General features: G+C 36.8%; 3 protein-coding genes across 3 annotated transcripts; 1 reads left to right on the forward strand and 2 right to left on the reverse strand.

Moving 5' to 3' along the window:
• Nucleotides 1-364: 364 nt before the first annotated feature.
• LOC125204758 (transcription factor MYB11-like) lies at nucleotides 365-1,805 on the reverse strand. Its single transcript, XM_048103486.2, has 4 exons — nucleotides 1,647-1,805; nucleotides 1,432-1,578; nucleotides 1,230-1,359; nucleotides 365-922 (listed from the first exon to the last, which is right to left on the reverse strand). The coding sequence occupies exons 2-4, from the start codon at nucleotides 1,562-1,564 to the stop codon at nucleotides 493-495; spliced, it is 693 nt and encodes a 230-aa protein (XP_047959443.1). The 5' UTR covers nucleotides 1,565-1,578; nucleotides 1,647-1,805; the 3' UTR covers nucleotides 365-492.
• A 3,672-nt stretch (nucleotides 1,806-5,477) lies between these two features.
• LOC125205924 (lon protease homolog 1, mitochondrial-like) lies at nucleotides 5,478-14,661 on the reverse strand. The gene is made up of 20 exons (XM_048105136.2): nucleotides 14,248-14,661; nucleotides 14,093-14,158; nucleotides 13,407-13,583; nucleotides 13,253-13,318; nucleotides 12,984-13,025; nucleotides 12,783-12,905; nucleotides 12,089-12,187; nucleotides 11,648-11,713; nucleotides 11,470-11,556; nucleotides 11,288-11,327; nucleotides 10,954-11,125; nucleotides 10,575-10,699; nucleotides 9,771-9,901; nucleotides 9,579-9,683; nucleotides 9,315-9,428; nucleotides 7,682-7,849; nucleotides 6,914-7,015; nucleotides 6,583-6,759; nucleotides 5,932-6,453; nucleotides 5,478-5,854 (listed from the first exon to the last, which is right to left on the reverse strand). Exons 1-20 carry the CDS (start codon nucleotides 14,536-14,538, stop codon nucleotides 5,681-5,683), a joined length of 2,847 nt encoding a protein of 948 aa, XP_047961093.1. The 5' UTR covers nucleotides 14,539-14,661; the 3' UTR covers nucleotides 5,478-5,680.
• A 1,636-nt stretch (nucleotides 14,662-16,297) lies between these two features.
• LOC125203312 (pollen receptor-like kinase 4) lies at nucleotides 16,298-18,679 on the forward strand. The gene is made up of 2 exons (XM_048101628.2): nucleotides 16,298-17,035; nucleotides 17,337-18,679. The coding sequence occupies exons 1-2, from the start codon at nucleotides 16,354-16,356 to the stop codon at nucleotides 18,560-18,562; spliced, it is 1,908 nt and encodes a 635-aa protein (XP_047957585.1). The 5' UTR covers nucleotides 16,298-16,353; the 3' UTR covers nucleotides 18,563-18,679.
• The last annotated feature ends 3,379 nt before the right edge of the window (nucleotides 18,680-22,058 follow it).

A 22,058-nucleotide genomic window follows, 5' to 3' on the forward strand; every position in this document is an offset into this window, starting at 1 on the left:
TGTCTCAATAACTAGTGTAGGCTGCCAAACTAAGAAATGTTAAAGTTTGGGGCCAACACAGGCTTACACTAAGGGTAAAGTTAACAACATTAATATTGATAGTACAATATTAAAATTATTCCTTTTGCTCTTATCGAAACGAATTGATAGCATCCCTTATTAAACATTTAACTTTTGTAGACAATATGTTAAATGCATTTATATATGTTGAATAAATTATATTAGCATGGCAACTTGTTATGTTGTAGTATAGCGCAAAAGGGCCCTCAAAAAAACAAAAATTAATTACTTGCAGACAAATTCTTCTTCAATCTAGATTGCAATATGAACTTTGAAATATCATTTCCAATACTCTCGAGCGACATTTCTACACAAAGTTACCACTTCATTCACCCATCAAACATATATACATTATAAATCCATGGCATTCATTTCATCATTTAAAAATCAAAATTAATGAAAAACTATCCATAAAGTTAAGTACAAGTACAACTACATCAACCATGAAAGCATCGCATCCTCCAACTCTATGTCGTTGTAATCATCCCATATCCACGAAAATGTAGTTTCATAAATTTCGGAGCCCCCGAGGCCCGACTCATGGAATTCTGATGAGTTACTCTGTGGACCCGAACCCTGTGTTCCGGGCTCAAATTCATCGGCCCGTGATATTTCCTTATCCACGGTTTCCGGGCCGCTGAAATCCTCCGCAGTGGATCTGCCGCTGGTGGGCGTATTCGGCATGAGAACGTGTTTTCGGGCGCCTCTTGGGTTAATGGTGTTGGTCTTGGGTGGTGGTGGTGGGATGAAGTTGGGATTGGGGCGGCGGAAACCGTGGAATTTTCTGCTTAAATGGGAGTTCCAATAGTTTTTAATTTCGTTGTCTGTTCTACCCGGCAAGTGCGCGGCTATTACAGACCACCTGCAATTGCAAATTCTTTTCATTTTCAAATTTGCTTCTTTGCTTCTCATATCCAATTTAGTTATTTCACAATATAATTATAACCCCACGTGTCACCTTTATCAATGTGGTCGTAATCTTTGTGAGCAATAAATATAGACGGATGGACTGTAGGTTGTATTTATTGAATGGAGTATATAATAGACTAGTGAATAGCTGAAGCCCACTTTTAATTTTGTGTTGGAGATTTGTGGATAGAGTTTACAGAAATGGTTTTTCTTTTTGAGATACAAAAATGACGATTAAAAAGAAAGGAATAGAGAAAAACCTGTTGCCCTTAGATGCATGGAGATTGAAGATGATTTCTTCTTCTTGAGCAGATATATTTCCTCTCTTCACATCAGACCTTAAATAATTGATCCATCTCAGTCTGCAACTCTTCCCACATCTAAGTAAGCCTGCAAAAAGTAAAATAGGAAGATTGTAAAAAAGGTATACTCCTGTTATAGTATTTACGTGAATAAATTTACCTGCATTCTTTGGCAATGATCTCCATGAGCCTTCACCATTCTCCTCAATATATTTTGCAAGTTTTTCATCTTCTTCTGCAGTCCATCTCCCTCTCTTCAACCCAACTTTCGCACAGCACGGCGCTCTTACCATGTCTCTCACACTAGCTAGACAACAAATTAAAAGAAGTTATAATTTATATTGAGACAAACAAGTACTCCTACGTGTTTGCCACCTTAAATAGGAGTAGTACTAATATAGTAAATCATTCCCGAGTGTGTAAAAAATATGAGTGCATTATTCTCGTGCTTTCATTAGTTGTTTGCGTTTAACTATTATTGCGCGCGCGCACACACACTTTTGGTTAAAACTGAAGTAGTAGAAGAGAGAGGCAACGGCAACAAAAGGGGTGCGAGTTTATATACAGAGATAGAGGCATAGAGCAGTGAGTGTTGAAATTTAGAGATTTTGCGGTGAGTGAAATGGCCACGTAGGCTAGTGAGGAGTAGACGTTGTCGTGGCGACTTCACCGTCAATCGCCTCCATCCCCCCACGTTGCCACCCTCCCTCCATCATCCCAACATTTTCTAACCACATTAACTCTTTAATAACAATAATTGAACCTTAAATTGGGATTTCAAATTGTCCAATCATGTTGACACCCAGTGATACAAATCCATACATATCTTCCTTAAAATCAATTGGTGTGAAAATTATTAGACTTATTCAACGACAATAAATCTATGTGACCAAATTTTGTACAATCAAATTCTTATTTATTTGACAAAAAAATAGGTTTATTTATGAATTTAATTAAAATATTAGATACACATATAGTACATGGAAAGTACATAATATTGTGGTTATATATTTATGATTTTTTATTTTTTTTTTATTTTTTTAGAATTATATATGTAATTAGTGCCTACTTTAATTCAAATTTTAAAAATAATAGAAAGAAAATTCAAATATAAATATAAAAAATGAGGTTAAAGGCTAATAAGTCTTTTTAACTTATCCACTTACTATATTTATAATTTTAATATATAATTAATACATCAAATTATTAATATAACTTTATTTTGGTTGTACAAAATTTGGTTGTTTATCATTACTTACTATTAACAATGGTTTTTGCACTGTTTTAAATTCCTAATTTCAATTGATCAGTTGTCACCTAGAATTGGACACTTACTAAACCAGACATGCGTCTCACTCACACAAACTTATAAGACCTGATATGACTCTCCATCATTTTTATTTAATTTGCCAAAGTCTCAAACCATCGTATTTTTACTGTTTTCAATACACAGTATTATTTATCGAATATCACCATTATTATGTACTTTAATTAGCGGAATGAGACTCTAAATATAACAGTTAAATATTAATTAGAAACTGGAGACAAACACATAATCACAATCACCATTTGAAATACCATGTTGGGCGTGTCATGTCTAATAGCGACACCCTAATAATTCAGTTGTTTTATGCTTTTTTGAAAATATTAACTTAGACTCGATCACACCTTGATTACATATATCCGTAATTTGCAGCTAAAATAATCAAATACTCGGTAGAAAATGATTTATTGCACAACTTTTGTTAAGTAGTTAAAGTCAAAACACAGAATTATATTATTTCGCAAATATATTTATATCAGTTGACATAACAAAATATTAAATCCTAACTGATATGTTTTGTGACGCCGACTGATATCAATATTGTTATAATTTTCAGTTCTCGATGTTTCCATTAAGAAAAATAGTACAATCGCCCCTCCCCTAATCGAATATAGTATCTGTAATCAAATAGCTATCAAATAGCTATTTATACGAATGGCAGCAAAATTAAATAATGAATGCGGTAATAATAATACCCAAAATGAAAAGGTTTTCAAATAGAGGTGTCAATGTTTTAATCTAATAGAATCAATCCAAAATAACACACAGTGAAACATTAGTTCATAACGCCAGACAAAACAGTGCAATTTCTGTAAAAGAATAAATGCAATATAATATTGTATTAAATCATAGGCCATGAATGCTCATCTACCTCTCTTACGTCGAATTTAAAGTGGCGGTGTAGTAGTGGTCTCTATTTTGCTCAGAGACAGCTAATTAGCTCAACTCTCTCTCATAAAATATAGACAATCTTCACAATATAAATGGTTTTAATTTTAATCACATTTTGTGTAAGTACAGTTTGTTCTAGAAGATATTATTAGGGATTATATTGTCATTTTCAGTCTCACTTTCGAGTTTGAAACATTGTCATTGCGGTCCTCTTCATAGTAGTTACTGCATTGTTTGCGTGGAGGGTTCAAGATCATTTATTTATGAGTATGTCAGGACTTCATACAACTTATATATAGTTATAAAAATAGAAACTATTTCCATTTTGAGCAGTCACTTAAATATAGAAATTTTTAAAAATTTTCACTTTAGGATATCGTTGACTCAAAATTCACGAATACTACTTCCACTATTTTTCTCTTCATCTCTATTGCTTTATATATTTTTCTTTTCATCTCTCTTACTTTACTAATTGTGCATTAAAACTCGTATTGTTTAAAAAATTCCTATTTTTCAAGGACGTAGGTAGTATTATTAAAGGGTTAATCACTAGAAAATCCATGGGCCTTGTTTGTTTGACAGGGGATTGTACTCTGGAAAAATAATATGATTCCCAATAGGTAGTATTATTAAAGGGTTAATCACTAGAAAATCCATGGGCCTTGTTTGTTTGACAGGGGATTGTACTCTGGAAAAATAATATGATTCCCAATTGTTAAATTCATGTGTTTGAAGAAAACATGGAATGTTATCCGATTCCAAATTACTCTCTCTGTCTCCTAAAAATGAGAATTTTTGAAACGACATGGATTTTAATACAAAATTGATAAAGTAAGAAAAAAATAGAAAGAAAAGTTTTTTTAAAAAAAAGTGTTTTAGTTAAAAAAGTGGATAAAATATAAAAGAGAAACTTTTCATTTTTAGAAATAAGACTATTTTTTGTGGATATCCTAAAATAGCAAAATATAACTATTTTTTTTGAAAGGATGGAATAGTATTTAATGAGCTAGGCTTAATTGTCGAGCTTATTTGTCTTAATGGGCGTTAATTTTATTTATTGTTTGGTTTAGTGTCCTAATAAAATTCATTAATGGGTTGAAATTATCAGAATTATATGTTAAGTGAATTTATTTTGAATTTTATTTTTAAAATTCATTACATCAAAAATTTCAACAAAGCGAAAAATATTTTAACGATAATTTATTCAGACTTGTAGCACGTCAATATGTATTTAATACGTGTCGTGGATTTTAATATTTTATTGGTTGATTCGATCAATTACATCTACTATGCTACCTTTATTCTGCCAATTTTGATAGTATTTGATATTTGAGTTTTGAAATATTCTACTATATCATTAGTTGGTATACTATGAATATCGCAGCTACTCTACGGAGTATTTATTTACGTACCATCTTCACAATCAAATTTCTCAACCAATTAAATTGATTGATGCGTTATTTTCTTTGTAGTATTATTTACATTAGGGGCATCATCATTATTATATTTATTACTCCATATAGGAGTATTTTATTTACAATCTTTGTAATTAATATCACGGGTATATTCTATAGAGAGAATTGTAATAAGATCATAAGAGATCATTCGGCGAAATACCTAATCCTATCAATTCGATTCTCCCCCAAATCAAGAAAACAAAATTTATACTAACATTGAATCTTAGATCTGCTTAAAAATTTGGCAAATTAAGCATATATTTGGTTTTGGACGTTAGGCATTAAAACTCGTGTCATTTATAATATTGTCTATTTTTTTGGACAAAGATAGCATATAACAAGCAATTGCTTTCTTATTTGGTATAGTTATATGCAATAATTACATATTCTTATAGAATTATACACCCTATCTAGAAAGTAGTAGATTAATTTTGTACAATGCATTTGCTTTGCATTTTGAAAATAAACTACTATTTCATTACGAGCCCTAATAGCATGACGTACACCAAATTATATAAAAATTGAGATTTGGAGTGGAACCACTAAACATGGGCATTTTTCATTACTCGGACTTCAAAAACCGAGATTCCAATTTCTTATATTACAACATCCGCCTAAACTGAATGTCTCGGAAAATTGGATGACAGTGGCATGGATCTGTTTTGGAAAATTTATTGGTTGTTACATGCCTAAGATTATCAATCAATGAATGATAGTATAGACTAACAAAATGCTTATTATTGTGACTCGTCGAAAGCCAAAGCATATATTTGGGAGTAGTCATCAACAAAATGCACGTCCAGGCCTTCCTTCACGTTAGCTGCTAGCTCGTCGAAATCCCTCCTGTTCGCTGAAGGAAACACGATGGTCTTCACTTCGCTCCGCCTTGCAGCAATCGTCTTTTCCTTCACCTGACATCAAACATAACGAATGTGAGCAAACAAAGATGAACAACCTTCTCTTGGAATATTCCCGGAAATGGACATACCCCGCCAATAGGAAGAATTTTTCTCGTCAACGTGACTTCTCCAGTCATTGCAAGGTCCTTCTTAACAGGTTTATTCATGGCAAGAGATAGCATGGAGGTAATCATGGTGCAACCGGCACTTGGACCGTCCTTGGGCGTAGCTCCTGCTGGCACGTGAAGGTGGATCTTAGTGTTGGCAAAGAACTGGTTCTCGGGATCCTTCTCGAGCAATATAGCTCTGGCGACAGTGTGAGCAATCTGAGCGCTTTCCTTCATGACATCTCCAAGTTGTCCGGTGAGGTTAAGGGATCCTTTACCTTCACCTTGCTCGACGTGACTAGTCTCTATGTACAGTGTGGACCCACCCATTGCGGTCCAAGCAAGACCCATCACGACTCCTACTGGAGTGTGCTCATATATGCGATCAGCATGGAAAACAGGCTTGCCAACAAAGTCCACAAGGTTTGATGAGTCAACTAAAACCTTTTCAACTTTTTTAGCAGCTTCGCTGGTCTCATCCTTCTCAGCTTCTAGAGTATCATCCTGCTCGGATGACATCCAAGTAATGAATCAAGTTATTATTCTAGGCAATATGAAGCTGAAACTAAACAAAGAAATAAAATGGTACAAATCGAAACAATCATATATGCATGCACTGCTGAAACTTTGTACCTGATTAGCTGCGGAATCAACAATTTCAGCTTCCTGAGCATTTTCAGATGCTTCAGCTCCAACCACGGATTCATTGGACGAAGAACCAGAATCTACCTTATCCTCTTCGAGTTGGACCTGAGGTCCAACATTTGCAGGTTCCAGATTTCTTCCTTGTCGTACAAGTTGCAGAGCAATCTGAGCAGTGACACGCATAATCAAACAACAAAATTAGTAACGCAGAGAACACATACATTGTAAAGTATATCATCTATTAAAGGCAGCTATCACTAATGAACCATACAGAAACTCTGTTTGGTACACAGTCGTGAATCGCAAATCACAGTCAAACCTTTCGGTATATTTTCTCAATCTGCTTCTGAAGATTCCTAACTCCTGCTTCTCTGCAATAATTTTCAATCAGAGCAAGAAGAGCTGAATCTGTGACCTCAACCTGGACCAAAAACCATCATGAATGAGTAACAATTTCCAAACAGAGACAGCAGTTCGTTAAATATTAGTGTTACTATATTAAAAATATGCATCACTTCACAATTCAAGATTTAGCAGTTGAAGTTTAACTACATTTTGAGGTCCAAAAGCAACTAAACAAAGAAAAGAACTGAAGAGCACCATATTATATTACTTAGATTGTGCACAAGAGTTGAGATTCAGCTGACAACAGGCCACCAATGCATGAATTCAATAGAAATCAACCATTTTATTTCTGTTAGACAGCGAAAAATCATTTGATTTGATTGTTACTTTTATTTTTTGTACTATGTTTCTTTTTCCTCCACCTTCCTTGTAAAAAATTTGCACTTTATATTTCCTTCTCCCATGCTCTTTTTTGGAAAAAAAAACACATCTTTCAAACGTAAATAATTAAAACCATAGCATGTGATTCCACGAGAAATGAGAGACTTAATTGGGTGCAATGTTATTAAAAGGAATCTCGACTCTGAAAATTGCTACCTGTTCAAATTACAAAAAGATGATTGACAGTTGTGTGTTATTTGCCCGGACACAAGTGCATGAATTATAGAGACTAATCATCTTAATGAGTGTATGTGATACATATAACTGCATGCCTACAGAGACCAGTAAGGTAGGAGCTTACTTGTTCAGGCTTGATTCCACATGTGTCTCTAGTTGCTTTCTCCAAGTAATCTCTAGCAATGTGCATTTTCTCGTCTGTAATGTACCCAGCAATGGATATCACCTCCATTCTATCTAAAAGGGGGTTTGGAATATTTTCAATGACATTTGCTGTACAGACAAACAAAACCTGCAGCAACCAAGCATACAAAAAATAATTCGTTATGCAGGGGAGAAGTGAGAATCTGCTGAGATAATCTGAATTGTAGCACAAAACATGAATAAAATTCAAGGATTAAGTCTTACAGCCTTACAAAGGCTATTGGAAAACCCTGGCTAAACAAATATGGATCAACACTTGATGCCTCACGCATAACATAGATTGTGTATGGATCATAAAAAAGCAGGAATTTGTCACATAGAAATAACATCTAAGCACACAGGAAGCTCCTACAACTTTTCCACCTTTCACAATGATGATGTCCTCGAGATACAAATGTCGAGGCAATTTCTCGGAGAACCTTATAAAAGTTGGTATTCCTGCGGAATCTACACATGGTTTGGAAAAATTTAAAGTACATATTCTACAGTGCAGGGCTGTAAACTAGCTGAATATCGGGCAGCTTGAGCTCAGCTCATTTAACATACGCGGGTCGCTCGACTCGAGCTTCATTCTTGCTTCACCATGGCTCACAATCTAATTACCTAGCTCGAGTTGGGTTCTTGTGATACTTGATAAGCTGATATTTGAGCTCAAGCTCAAGCTCGACTCGTTTAATGTTCGTATAAGTGTTGTTCGAGCTCGAAATCATTAAAAGCACATGGAAAGTGTCATACGATTTTATCAAAATGTGCTTGATAGGGAACGTTCCATGCTATGTTCCCTACAGTAGATTTATTAGTTTCTGTTATTATTTAGTTGTTTATTACTTGAAGGAGTCTAGTTAGTAGTTTTGTAGGAGATAGTTTTTATTTCTTAGAATTAGAGTTGGTTTAGGAGGAGGAAACACAGTCTAGATGTATTTATCCTATGCTTTTTAACTGTTACTCAAAAGTAGTATGTAGAGAAAATGAGATAAGATGACATATAGACACTCATACACTTGTTTCAAGCTCCAGAAAGGTCAAAACTTACCTGAAGTTTTTCAATAAAATAGTCTGGAAAAAGGAAGTTGGAGAATTTGCAACTACATCCCACTAGGCAATGAGAGGGATGATAGGGTGTGCAGAAAGAGAAATAAGTCACTATTGACACATTTCCTCAGAAATTTCCGAGTTCGGCAAAGCCCCCCCACCCCCCACCCCACCCACCCACACATGGATAGATCTCCCTATTCAACAATATCCAAGGAGTTGCAAAATACAGCTCCATAATTCACATTAAACACATGAACTAAACTGCTCTGTTCGCTTCAAGAAAGTTGATTAACAACTTTCCTTTCATACTAAAGAATACAGAAGCAAGATAAATCTTTCTAAGAAAGGGGGTCACGAATATGCAACAGAGTATAATTAGAATATATATATATATATATACTGTCAATTGAAATAAAGTAGACTGTTCACTAGGAGAACATGCCACCACAGTGACCACACAAATGTCACAATAGAAATCTTATACATCAATATGAATTTGCTAGACAGTAGACACTGACCTTGGACAAATCAATTGGAACGTCAAGATAGTGGTCTAGAAAATTTGCATTCTGCTCTGGATCAAGGAGTTCCAGCATTGCACTTGCAGGATCACCTGCATGGCCCCTTCCCAACTGCCAGAAGATGCATTTATATGAGAGTTTCGCAAAATATACTTAACAATAACTAGTTAAGAGTAAATTTCATCATATCTACAAAAATAAAAGTACAACCACAGAATAAATATGGTCACCAATAGAATCACCCATATATAGCATGAATACCTTGTCAATCTCATCAATCAGAACAAGAGGGTTAGCCGTTCCCACACTTTTCAGACACTGAACCATCTTCCCAGGCATGGCACCAATATAGGTTCGGCGATGCCCCTGATATTTATCTCAGTGTTACAGGCTTATACGATAATTGGTAAAGCTTAAACATTACCCAAATAAATAATAAAATCCTATGCTCACTTTGATTTCAGCAACATCAGAAAGACCTCCAACTGAAAACCTGTAAAATTTACGGTTCAACGCCCGAGCAATGGAACGCCCAATACTAGTTTTTCCCACTCCAGGTGGACCAGAGAGGCATACAATTTTACCTGTAAAAAGTTTAACAAACAAGCTAGTGATAAGGTCCCTATATTGCAGGAAGTGCATCACAAGCTTATCTTGGAAAACACATCGGATGCTGGTTTGCACAGGAAACAACATTTAGGTCTAACCAAAAGTTTGTTCAAAATTCTACAAAAATTATGATCTATCAATTAAGTGTGCGGCCAGCGTAATGATCATTTTGTTTCGCTCTCCAGTCTCAATTTTCCCATCACATAGACTTTTCACTATTATCAATTTATCATAATTATAAAGAGAACAAAATTAAATGACTGCTTGCTTAACAGATAATCTAGAGGAGGCTGAGTTCGATAGAAGGATAAGGAAGATTTGGACTCTTAAAATCTTCAGGTTTTTATCCTGTATATATTTCACTGATCATTTCCATGGCAACAATTCAATTTCAGATTATCCTTTTTGTCAAACCGAGCTGGAAAGAGGAAATAATCAATGGAAGTTCAAGTTTTCTTCAATCCAATAATCAAGTTGCTCTTCTGTGTGACTTCACATGCAAATCGTATTATTCCTTCAAATGACAATTGCAAAAAGGAGATTATCATACCACCATAATCTATTCAACTGGAGTAACATAATTCAAGAATGCCAACATTATTCTAACAAAACAGACAAGATGATGCAAAGTTTAAAAAACTGCCTGACCTTGTGAGATTCCTCTCAGTTTCCCGACCGCTATAAACTCCAATATCCTTTCCTTAACATCCGTTAACCCATAATGGTCTTCGTCTAAAATTTCTTGAGCACGAAGCACATCAAAGTTCTCATCACTGATCAGAAAATTAAAGAGAAGCATCAGGAAAAAAACTAATGTAGGTTAATTTATTCATCTTAGAGAAAAAACTATAACTTAAGATATTACTATTTTATTTTGTAATGGAGGCATATTTTATGAAAAAGAAATAGTTTTCAGCATGGAAAATTTCAGAGCTTTCACTTTAGATAGTGGTCAACAAACTACTTAAGGATAGTGTAATTTGGACAGAATTGAACAATAGTAACAGAAGATGATAATTGCCCACACCTGTATTCTCCCCAAGGCAATGCAGTCAACCAATCAAGATAATTCCTGGTTACATTAAATTCACTAGAGCTAGCTTCTAATAATTGTAACTTTGTCAGTTCTTCTTCTATGACTTGCAAAACATGAGCTGGGATTTTCTCTTTCTTTGGATCGAGCCTTTCTCTGAACTTTCCTGTTTGAAAATAAGTAGAGTATCAATAGTCACAATTTTCATAATTTGTCACGAGCTAGTAACATCTAAGTAAAATATTTATTTACACTTGCATCAAGCAAAAGGTAAACGGGTTTTTTAAAAACAACTTAAGTGAAAGAAAGTTGTTGCAAGATATCAAACCAGATAGAGCAGTTTTGTCATCTGTCTCCAATCCCAGCTCCTGAACAATATATAATTTTATAATTATTCAAATCAGATAACATCTTTCTGTCCAAGTGGAGTTTGCATTAGAAGTGCTACATGAAATTAACTAGTATACAATAAACCACACGGCAGACAGATATTTTTACTTATTGCATTACCTTCTTTATAGCTTTAAGCTGTTCATTAAGCAGATAGCGTCTTTGCTCCCCACTTATCTTCTCTTCAATGGCCTTTGCTATTGATTCCTGAGTACAACCAATAAGCATGGCAAAGTAATTATCAAATACAGGAGAATACAAATCACAGAAATTTAAGAAATAGTGCTGAGTGTGATACCTGTATCTTGCTAATCTCCATTTCTTTCTTCACCAACTCCAAGGTGAGTTTTAGACGTTTATGCACCTAAATGTAGAGTCGGAGAACTGAAGTTACAAATTTGTGTAATAACAAAAGTAAACTCCAAAGAGCTCATCCATGTAAGGCCAGAGGCATTGAGTGAAATAGTTATCCTTTGGGGCAAAGTTTCTTCCTGCTAGCACCTTGAGCAACCACATCAAGATCAAGAACAAGTGTTTCTACTGTTTCAGTTGAAATTGTTGGTCCAAATATCTTAATTTATTAGTTATGCAAGATATTCATAGGGACAAGAACGCATGGTTGGCCCTCAATAAACCAATTAGAAGCTCTGGGAAGCGTTCAACTTCCAAGACACCACATGAAACCAATTTAAGCTAAGATTGGAAGATTTTCTATTGCTAGTATTGGTAAACTACTTACATCAAGTTCTTCAAGCACTTGTTGGCATTGCTGCTTATTTGCACCAGATATTGCTGCTCCAAAATCTGCCACTCTAGGATACGTAAAATCCCCAACATGCTGTAGGAAATTCAGAATGGAAAAGAACTGGTCATAAAACAGATAAATGGAAACTTCTATACACAGTTAGATACACAATATTCATCACTCCAATTTGAAATTATGCTGTAATATGATGATTTCTGATATGCATTGCAAGGAAAGGAAAATGCTAGGTTAATGTCTTCCAGTTCCTGAGGTATAAGAGGTTAAGTCTCTAGGAAACATTAATTTTTTTTTTAAATAAGTGAACTAATTACATCTAAAATAGTCAAATGTATTATGGATAAGAATTTTCCTGGTGAAAGTCAGGGTCCTCAGGGAGTAAACTAGTTCATAGAGTATTATTTAAGATGTGATCAATGTGAGGAATGCGCATGAGAACTTCCCCTTTTTCAGGAGCTAAAGAGTTAAGCTACTACAGTAATAGAGCTAATATACATTGGGCCCCTAAAGCCTGCAAGTTTTTTTTTCACAAGATTCTCAAATAGCAGTAGCACATACAAAGAACTAGATGCAACAAATCACAAGCCATTCTTTTTTTTTTTTAAAGAATGAGGTAACTTCTTTTCTTTTGAGGGGTTTGGGGGGGGGGGGGGGCAGTGGGTGGACAGACCTGAATATAAGTCTGCGCATGATCTCGCCAAAGCGGGCTTGTTTTCAAAACATCTCTAAGGGTTGATATAACTTCAAAAGAAGTAGCCTTGAGAATGTCATCATCCTTATCATATGGTATTTCCTGAAACAGGAATCAATAGATAAACTGAACTTCTCTTCTATAGAATAGTCAGGCACTCAGATGGTATATGATCAATACCTTAAGATGATCGACTTTGACCGTCAGAGGATCTTCACTGACCTGCATAAGACAGGTTCACAAGAAGCACGCGCCCAAAGAGATATTAGGATGCATGTTTGTGAGTGCATATAAGCCAACAATCAACTTGTCTAAGTAATACTATTTCAGCTCAATAATATTACACCTATATGTAATTAACATGCGTGAGAAATTAAGTAATAGGGTGGTAAATATTCCATCTTCAAACAGAATAATAATAAAATCAAAATCGATAGAGTTGCGCCTACCATCTCTGAGATTCGAAGTCGCCTGTGACCAATGAGAACAACCTGATCCCCTTGTATGCTTGTAATCTGTCATCAAACCAACTTGGTCAATCCAAAGTCATCTGTTATATGGATATGAAATCATGACATAGCTCAGCAGAAAGTGTGAAATTACCTGAGCTAGTGTGCCAACTTCATGAAGGCGGTTGAATAGATCTTTTCCTTTAAGATCATAGATACTTTTTTCTGAATCTGAACCCTCAGTCCCTTCGTCATCTTTAACAAGGAAGGCACCAGCATAAGGGGCTTGCCTTTTTCTACTCTCTGTTAATGCTGCTAATAACTTTGGATCCTGTGAAGGCAATCAAATTCCACTATCTCACAACCAACAAAATGAGGAAGATCCACATGCCAGATTATATATTTTTCAGGAACATCTTCCACAGAATCCGTGTATATGATGCGTACCACACTATCACATAGAAATTCTGACCGCATTGTGTAATTGGAATAGGTAGCAATTAAGCACTGAATGGGAGAAAGCCCAGGGTATATACAAGACACACAAAGGGCAACAACAAACATTCAGAATTCAAGTCATAACGGTTTGGTTGCCCTTCGTTTCTGGTACTAATTACAACATGTTTAAAAAAGTGAACACAAAAGAAACAAAACAAATTGTTAACTAAAACACACTGCTTGCCATTAAACTCATAAGAAAATGATACTATAACATATGTATTAAAATACAAAATGAAGACAAGTCAGAACTCAAAAGAATGTGCATCGGCATATAGAAGCAACGACACACATATTAACTTAAGCTATAACACAATACTAGAATCAAGAGATAAATCACACCTTTACGTACACTGGCATGTAGAATCCCGGAAATAATGGCCTATGCGAGAGGGGCAAGGCTACAACCTGCATAAGTAAAAAAGAACAGAAGAAGAAAATTGTTATTGATAAGTTGCGAGGAGAAATATGGAAGCTAAGATCGGAGAGCAACTAACTGTTAAACAATCTTCAGGTCTAACAAGTGTAGGCACAATAGCGGACGAAGACTTGGATTCCGCAGCTTCATCGCCATCGCCCCCCGACTTGACCCGCACTGTTGCGTCGTCTGGATCGGAGCCATCGGTGGAATCAGAGCAAAACCTCCGAATTATATACAGGCCTCTCTTATTCTGTCCGATAATGCGGCGGAGCAACGGAGATGCAGGCTCTCCGACGGGCACATAGCGGCGGGCGTGAGCCCCAAACGCGACGTGCGAGCTGCACCTGGCGGTAAGAGTCTTCAACATCGATAATTAGTTGTAATGAATTAGGGTTTGAAGCTGATTGGAATTAAAGGGTGGGAACCGCCATTAAAGAGTAGTGAGAAGCTTGGGGAAGAAGTCGATGTATTCTTCTTTAGCCTTGTGCTTATTTTCCAGTTAAAACCTTACATTCATAAACCCTCTGGTTTTTTGAATTGACCGAACTACCCTTCAATTGCCGGATCTCAATTGGGTTGGTTATCGCATTTGAGGTCAGATCGAAAATTTTCATACTAGTTTTATAACTAAAACATTTCCATGTGACCTTTCCTATTTAGATTATTTTTAGACAAAATACATTTTTAGGTCCTTATACTTTAGTTAAAATGTTCATTAAGTTCTTATACATTTTTTTCATTTTAATAGGTCCTTATACTTTTTACAATATTTTTATCAGATTCTCGTGCAATTTTTCATTTTAGTAGGTCCTTATACTTTTATCATAACTTTTATTAGGTCTTTGTACTATCTTTTATTTTAGGGACTTTTTTACATTTATCTTGGATAGTAATCTAAATTTAATTAAACTTAATGAACTTTTTAATATTCCATTATTTAACTTAGCATAGTCTATTATCATCTTGTTATCCAATAATCTCCATAAGTTGTAGAGAATAATAAAAGATTAACCGTGATGATTGAAGATTAAAATCGAAGTTTCTTTTTAGAATAACTATCTGAATTTTCAATTGATTATTTATATTTATATTGAAAGATACGTTTTTCTGAATATTTATAATCATAAGATAAATTAAATAATAAAATTAAAAGGTTCATTAAATTTAATTAAATATAAATTATTATCTAAGATAAAAGTAAAAGAATATTTTAAAATAAAAAATTGTATAAAAACCTAATAAAAGTTATAATCAAAGTATAAGGACCTACTAAACCGAAAAAATTGTACGAGAATATGATGAAATTTATGAAAAAGGTATAAGGACCTATTAAAACGAAAAAATTGTATGAGGACCAAATGAACATTTTAATTAAAGTATAAGGATCTAAGAATGTGTTTTGTCTTATCTTTATTATCCATGTGATATACTATAGTTGTTTAAAGTTCATGGAACTAGGTGACTTATTAATTCATTATATTTAAAATCTAATAATCGATAACTATTATATGATTCAAATTAAAATATGTAAGTTATAACTAATACTCCCTCCGTTACATAGTAATAGAGTTATTTTGTCATTTTGGTACGTTCCATAGTAATAGAGTTATTTCCCTTTTTAGTAGTAAAAGTGAACACATTTTTCCACACCTGCTTTACTCTTTCTTACTTTTTTTCTCTCATCATCTCTCATCTTTTTTTATTTTTCACTTTATTCTCCATTTACTTAACTCACCTAACACAATTTTTTTTAATTTCTGTGCAGAAAAGAAATGCCTCCATTACTATGGAACGGAAGGAGTACGTAGTAACACATTTCTTTTTACCACCTACCATGAATGTAGTTTATGTCTATCTTTTAAATCATTTAATTTCTTATACTTAATGAGTAAAACACAATCAATCAACTAATAAAAAATAATTACGTTAAATAGGTCGTTGAATTAATTTATGCCTAATTATAGTAAAGAACAATAATGGTAAACCTACAGTATCTCCCTAAACTTCGAGTCTCACTTATCAGATCTGACTTCACCTCCTGTATTGGCACTGCCACCTATCTTCATTGCTTCTTCTTCACTTGTCTCTCTCATTTCTTTTCATCTTCCTAGACACAAACCAATCCATGACCATCTATTCTACAGGCTGAAGTATACGTTACTCTCAAACACACAGCAAAACCATGAATAATGCCCAATACGGGCGTTGCATACTATGGATGCGAGGACACGTTATAAGCATGGTTGCGGTAACGATGGCGGCGTTGGTGGTGGTGTCGGGGCAAGAAAACGCAGCAGCGGATCTCTTGAGATTCAAAACGGCCCTAGTGAACGCGGATCCGGCTCTGGCGGACTGGAACCCATCCACGGAGCCGTGCACGGGCAACACTGGCAACTGGGCGGGTGTGTTGTGCTACAACGGCTACGTCTGGGGGTTGCAGCTCGACAACATGGGCTTGCAGGGCCAGATTGATGTCGACGCTCTCGCTGGCCTCCAATCCTTGCGGACGATCAGCCTCACTGATAACAACTTCCAAGGGCCCATGCCCGACTGGCGGAAGGTCCCCGCGCTCACCTCATTGTATCTCTCTGGAAACCAGTTCTCCGGTCGGATCCCCGATGATGCTTTCAACGGCATGGACTTTTTGAAGAAGGTCTATCTTTCCAACAACAAATTCAGTGGCCCCATCCCTTCTTCCCTGGCCTCGCCTAGGATGGTGGAGGTCGGCCTCGACAACAACCAGTTCTCAGGCGGTATACCGCCTTTTAGCGCTGATAATATCAGAGTCTTTGATGTCTCTGGAAATCAGCTGCAGGGCCCCATTCCACCATCTTTGCGCAAGCTAGATCCCTCCTCATTCCAAGGTATGTAGGGTGTTAGAGGCCCCCAAGTCAGAATGTGTGTTATTTACTGAGGGAGTGGTGCCCTTGAAAACTTTGTTAAAATACAGTAATATTAGCTGGCATCACAAAACATATCAGTTCGTCATATTGAGTATGAACTGATATTCATGAATCAAACAAACAGATATTGAGTGAAAAACTGATATGTTTTGTGATATTAATATATTTGTGAACTGATCTGATTTTGTGTTCTAACTATAAGAAGAGTTTTTTGAAAAACCATCTCCTATAGATATATGATGGACTGTTTTTTTTTTTACAGGCAACTCAGCGTTGTGCGAGGGACCAACGTGTGAGCCCCCGCCAGACATGGAGCCGAATATTCATCCTCTAACTCCAACCAACGCTTTCCCATCTAAGCGTAAAGGATTATCTCCAGCGACAATAGCCATAATTATACTCAGCAGTCTGTTGGCTTTGTTTCTGCTCCTATTGCTTCTCCTATTATGTTGCCGGTGGTGGAACCTGGACGATGACGTGGAGTCACCACGACAGATGATGATGACGAGATCAGAGATGGTATCGCCCTATAGCGAGAGGAGAAGCCCTATGACAGTAGGAGCCTCGCCCCAGCAAGCAACAAAGCTATCATTCGTGAAGAACGACAGACAGAAGTTCGACCTGCAGGATTTGATGAGAGCCTCTGCGGAAGTGCTGGGGTCCGGGAGCTTCGGGGCGTCATACAAAGCGGTACTGGTGGATGGGGAGGCATTGGTCGTCAAGAGATTCAAGCAGATGACCAATTTGACCAAGGATGACTTCCACGACCACATGAGGAGACTCGGCAGCCTCAAACACCCCAATCTGCTACCCTTGGTAGCCTACCTCTACCGCAAGGAAGAAAAGCTCTTGGTCTTCGACTTCGTCACCAACAACAGCCTAGGGAAGCACCTCCACGTTGACGGGAAACGACCCGAGGAGTGGCCGAAGCCGCTCAACTGGCCATGCCGGTTGAAAGCGATCAAAGGGACGGTGAGGGGGCTAGCTTACCTCCACGCCGAGCTGCCCGCCCTAGACGCCCCCCACGGCCACTTGAAATCGTCCAACGTCCTGCTCGATACCAACTACAACGCCCTGCTCATGGACTACGCCCTCAGCCCGGTGGTGAACCCAGCGCAGGTGAGTCAAGCCCTGGTGGCGTATAAGTGCCCCGAGTATGCCATGAGCGGGCAGACGTCGAGGAAATCAGACGTGTGGTGCTTGGGGATTTTGATCCTGGAGACGCTCACGGGGAAGGCCGTGGACAAGCACCTCGGGCAGGGGTGCCAGTATGGTGCAGAGTTAGCCCGGTGGGTGAAAGGTATCGTTGAGGAAGCGAATGCCAAAGGGGCGGTGGGGGTGTTCGACAAAGATATGGAGGCAAGCGCGGAGGCAGAGACGGAGATGGAAAAGCTTTTGCAGATTGGAATACGGTGCTGCCAAGAGGAGTTGGACAAGAGGTTAGATATGGCTGAGGCACTTAGAAGGATTGAGCAGCTCCAGGAGTGATATGCAATAGGTGTTTTTGAATACTAAAACCATCAACTTCAATTGTTTTGTATTTGGAGACAATTAAGTTATATAATCAAAAATCACTTATAAGCTATCACACACCACCATCAATATATTAGTACATCTATCCATCAATTACCAATTATTAATATATAATACCACAGTTTTTATAGATCCATTTTGCCGCGAAACTTCATAAAATTTCTTGCTAATCATATTACATAATTTCTGTGACATATATTATCAAATCTAGTTCCAGAAGTTGAAGTTTATGTCAACATAGATAGCGTTAGATCACATGAGAACTTTCAGTTTGATAATTTTAAGGCAAAAAATAAATATTCACCGGTTCTCTAACACCAAACAAATAAATATCCACCAATTATCTCGCTTGGTTAGAATAACATGAAATAGATATTGTATATTTCACATTCTTTTATCCGTGTAAAATAGGATATCTTCTTCAACTTTTGCCTTTACCCGTTCAAGAATGATTCACTGAAGTCACTACAAATCGTACAGGAAAACCAAGTGAAGGAGTGGAGTACCAATAATGAGCAAGCAAACATTCTCATACAATCAAAGTGTCCAATGGCAAAAAGAAAAAACTTAAATTTTACACATTGGTTAATGAATAATAACAATTTGCAAAGATACTAACTTTTAATCATATTAAAAAAGTGAAAATTGAGTAAAGATGAAATTACCCAGCTCCAAAAGGGCATTTTTGGTGAAAAAAATGCAAAAGTACTAATTTTGAAATAAATCCTTAGTCTAGGGACTACTGTAAATATTTTTAAAGTCCAGGAACTATTGACAAGTTAAACCCATAGTTCAGAAATCATTTTTGTTGTTCACTCTAAAGATAATTATTTAATTTGTTCAGTAATATATATTGTATTATAGGTATTTTACATTTTTGTAATCTAATATTTGTACGAATAAATGCAGGTGAAGGAGCATAACTTTGACTATACGAGGATCTAAAAATAAAAAGTCTAGGATTTCAGGTTATGAAATCTATTTTAATAATTGTGTCTTATAGGATTTCAGGAGATGGCGAGGATTAATCTTTATCAAACTGAATGTTGGAAAAATTAACAAAAAGGGCTCTTGATGAATATGACTATACGAGGATCTAAAAATAAAAAGTCTAGAGGATATAACTCTGCTTAGAGGTTTTTTAAAGTAACTTACAAATTTACGTTCTTCTGATTGCATTTTAGATAAAAGAAAATATTATGTAATTAAATTTGTTGATGCATGCACACAACAAGAAAATTACTGAATTTGTGGAGAAGTAGAGACAATTCTTCCTCACTAAGAAAAATAGTACTATTATTTATCATTAATGATATGTGGCGAAAAAGTAAATTAAATAGAAGATAAGTACGGCAACAGATGCCTTAAACAGAATTACGATGCAATTTAAAGGTGTTCTTAATTTAAAAGCATTTTGCAAAAATAACATTTAAGAAGTAGAGAGAAATTGGAAGAAGACGGAGAATTTGAGAGATCAATTAGAGTATCCACAGTGAATGCCAGATCTCGCGCCCGATCGCCCGAGATCGGGCTCCGGCTCGGGCGTCCTCGGGCATCCATTGCAGGCGCCCGAGAGAGACGACCGAAAGATCGGTCATCTCCATCGGGCGCCCATTACAACGCCAGCCCGATCTCGTCCGAGCCTGATGATAAGACTAATTTCATGCATTGGTTATGGGATAAATTCTGTGATTTCCTGGGTCTAACAAAGCTTTATAAGCCAGGTGTGTAGAGAAAATGTCAGCCCCAGGGAGAAAGAGAAGATTACCTGGAGGAAGAAGCTGGCGGGAAAAGTGAGCAGAAAAAGGGAAGAGTTTACTAAACGAAGGAGCATCCGCAAGGAGGGCAAAATGGGAAACACCAGGAAGAGTCTAGAAGCTCCGCCCCCTATAAATAAGAGCACGCATTCAACATGAAGGGAGTCCTCCTTCTGCATCATCAGCTCTTAGCTTAGCTTTTCCATTTCTCTTCATACACACTTTTAGGGGAATCATCTTAGGGGTTCACGTTTCAATTCCATTGTGGTATAACACCGTCTCCAAGGGAGGCGAAGATACAATCATTTATTTGCTTTTGTTTGTGTTTCGGATTTCCCGAGTCTTCGTTGTTCGAAACTCGGTCGTGTTTTGCTACTTTCTCGTTGGATATTGCGTATTTTGCTATGGAATTTGCTACTATGGTTTTGGTTATGTAATTGTTGCATTATCTGGTTGTTTTTGGTGGATATTTTCGATTGACCTGAGGTGGATTTTGAATTGCATGGAGATCTGTAGTTGATCGGTTGAATGAGGTTGAACTTGCGAAGATCGGAGATGGAAATTGTGTTGGATTGTTGTCGATGGCTTGGATCCGGAGTGGATGAAGCATCCAGCGTGTAGATCTGTTCGTGTTTGCATGGTTGTGATATTTAAATTATGTTTACTTGTTTACCTCGTCTAGTAATCGTAGATCTGCTTTAGTTTCAGTAGTTCTTTGTGTTAATCGGTTTAATTTCATTTGCCTTGTTTCGATCCTTACTTTGCTCTGTTTTTCATCTGTTATTTCGTGATAAAAGTTAGAGAAGATGATGTCGTTGTTAGTTAGTCCTTTAGTTGGTTAATCTGCAGCTTTTTCCCTCGTACTATGCCGTTTAGGGAAATGGTCCCCACATGCTACGCTTTCATGTGTCTAGGTTAGTTTAGGAAGCCGTTTACCCCGTCTAGTAGTAATTTCAAGCTCATTTGGTCAGCATTATGCATGTTCTGTTATCTCTGGCTAGATCTAGATGTTAGGATAGGACATTTCATTTCCAGAGTCTAGGAATTAAATCTCAACCCCAAGAAAATTGCGTGGCAGCAGCCAAAAATAGTTTCCAAGTCTTTCAGCATGTTTACTTACACATCTGTCTCTGTGGATTCGATCCCTGCTTCCCTGTACTAATCTTTTTAGCATAGCGGGTTGAGGGTTTTGAAAGGAGAACAAGTAACCTGAGGATTCTCTGAGTTCCTAGACCCAGTGTCTAGTGGATTCTCTGGATCGGGGAAGTTCTATTTTATATAACAACGCAGCACTCACACCTTCGCTCTTCACCTGACTACGCGTTTTCCTTTTTTTTCCTATCTATAAATATACCTTATTTTCACTCATTTCTCACACATCTCTCAACCCTCACACAACATCTCTCCATTACAATCTCTCTCTTTCACTCACTTTTCCAAAATGTTTTCCGGGGAAGATATAAGTCGGGCTATGGAACGCGCAATGTTTGCTTTTGGGAACCAGATTCTCGCAGGTATTCGTGCAATACAAGGGCAAGAGCAGGTCTCGAGGCCCATCCGTCCGTCGAGAGCATTGTCTAGCTCATCAACGTATGTTTGAGGATTACTTCGCCGATGAGCCCCGGTGGGGACCGACGGTTTTTCGCCAACGGTTTAGGATGCGGCGAAAACTATTTCTCCGCATTGTTCACGCG

Source organism: Salvia hispanica, chromosome 6 (genome assembly GCF_029641045.1).
Source record: "Salvia hispanica isolate PSC_SH4W2 chromosome 6, Shi_PSC_v1, whole genome shotgun sequence".
NCBI lineage: Eukaryota > Viridiplantae > Streptophyta > Magnoliopsida > Lamiales > Lamiaceae > Salvia > Salvia hispanica.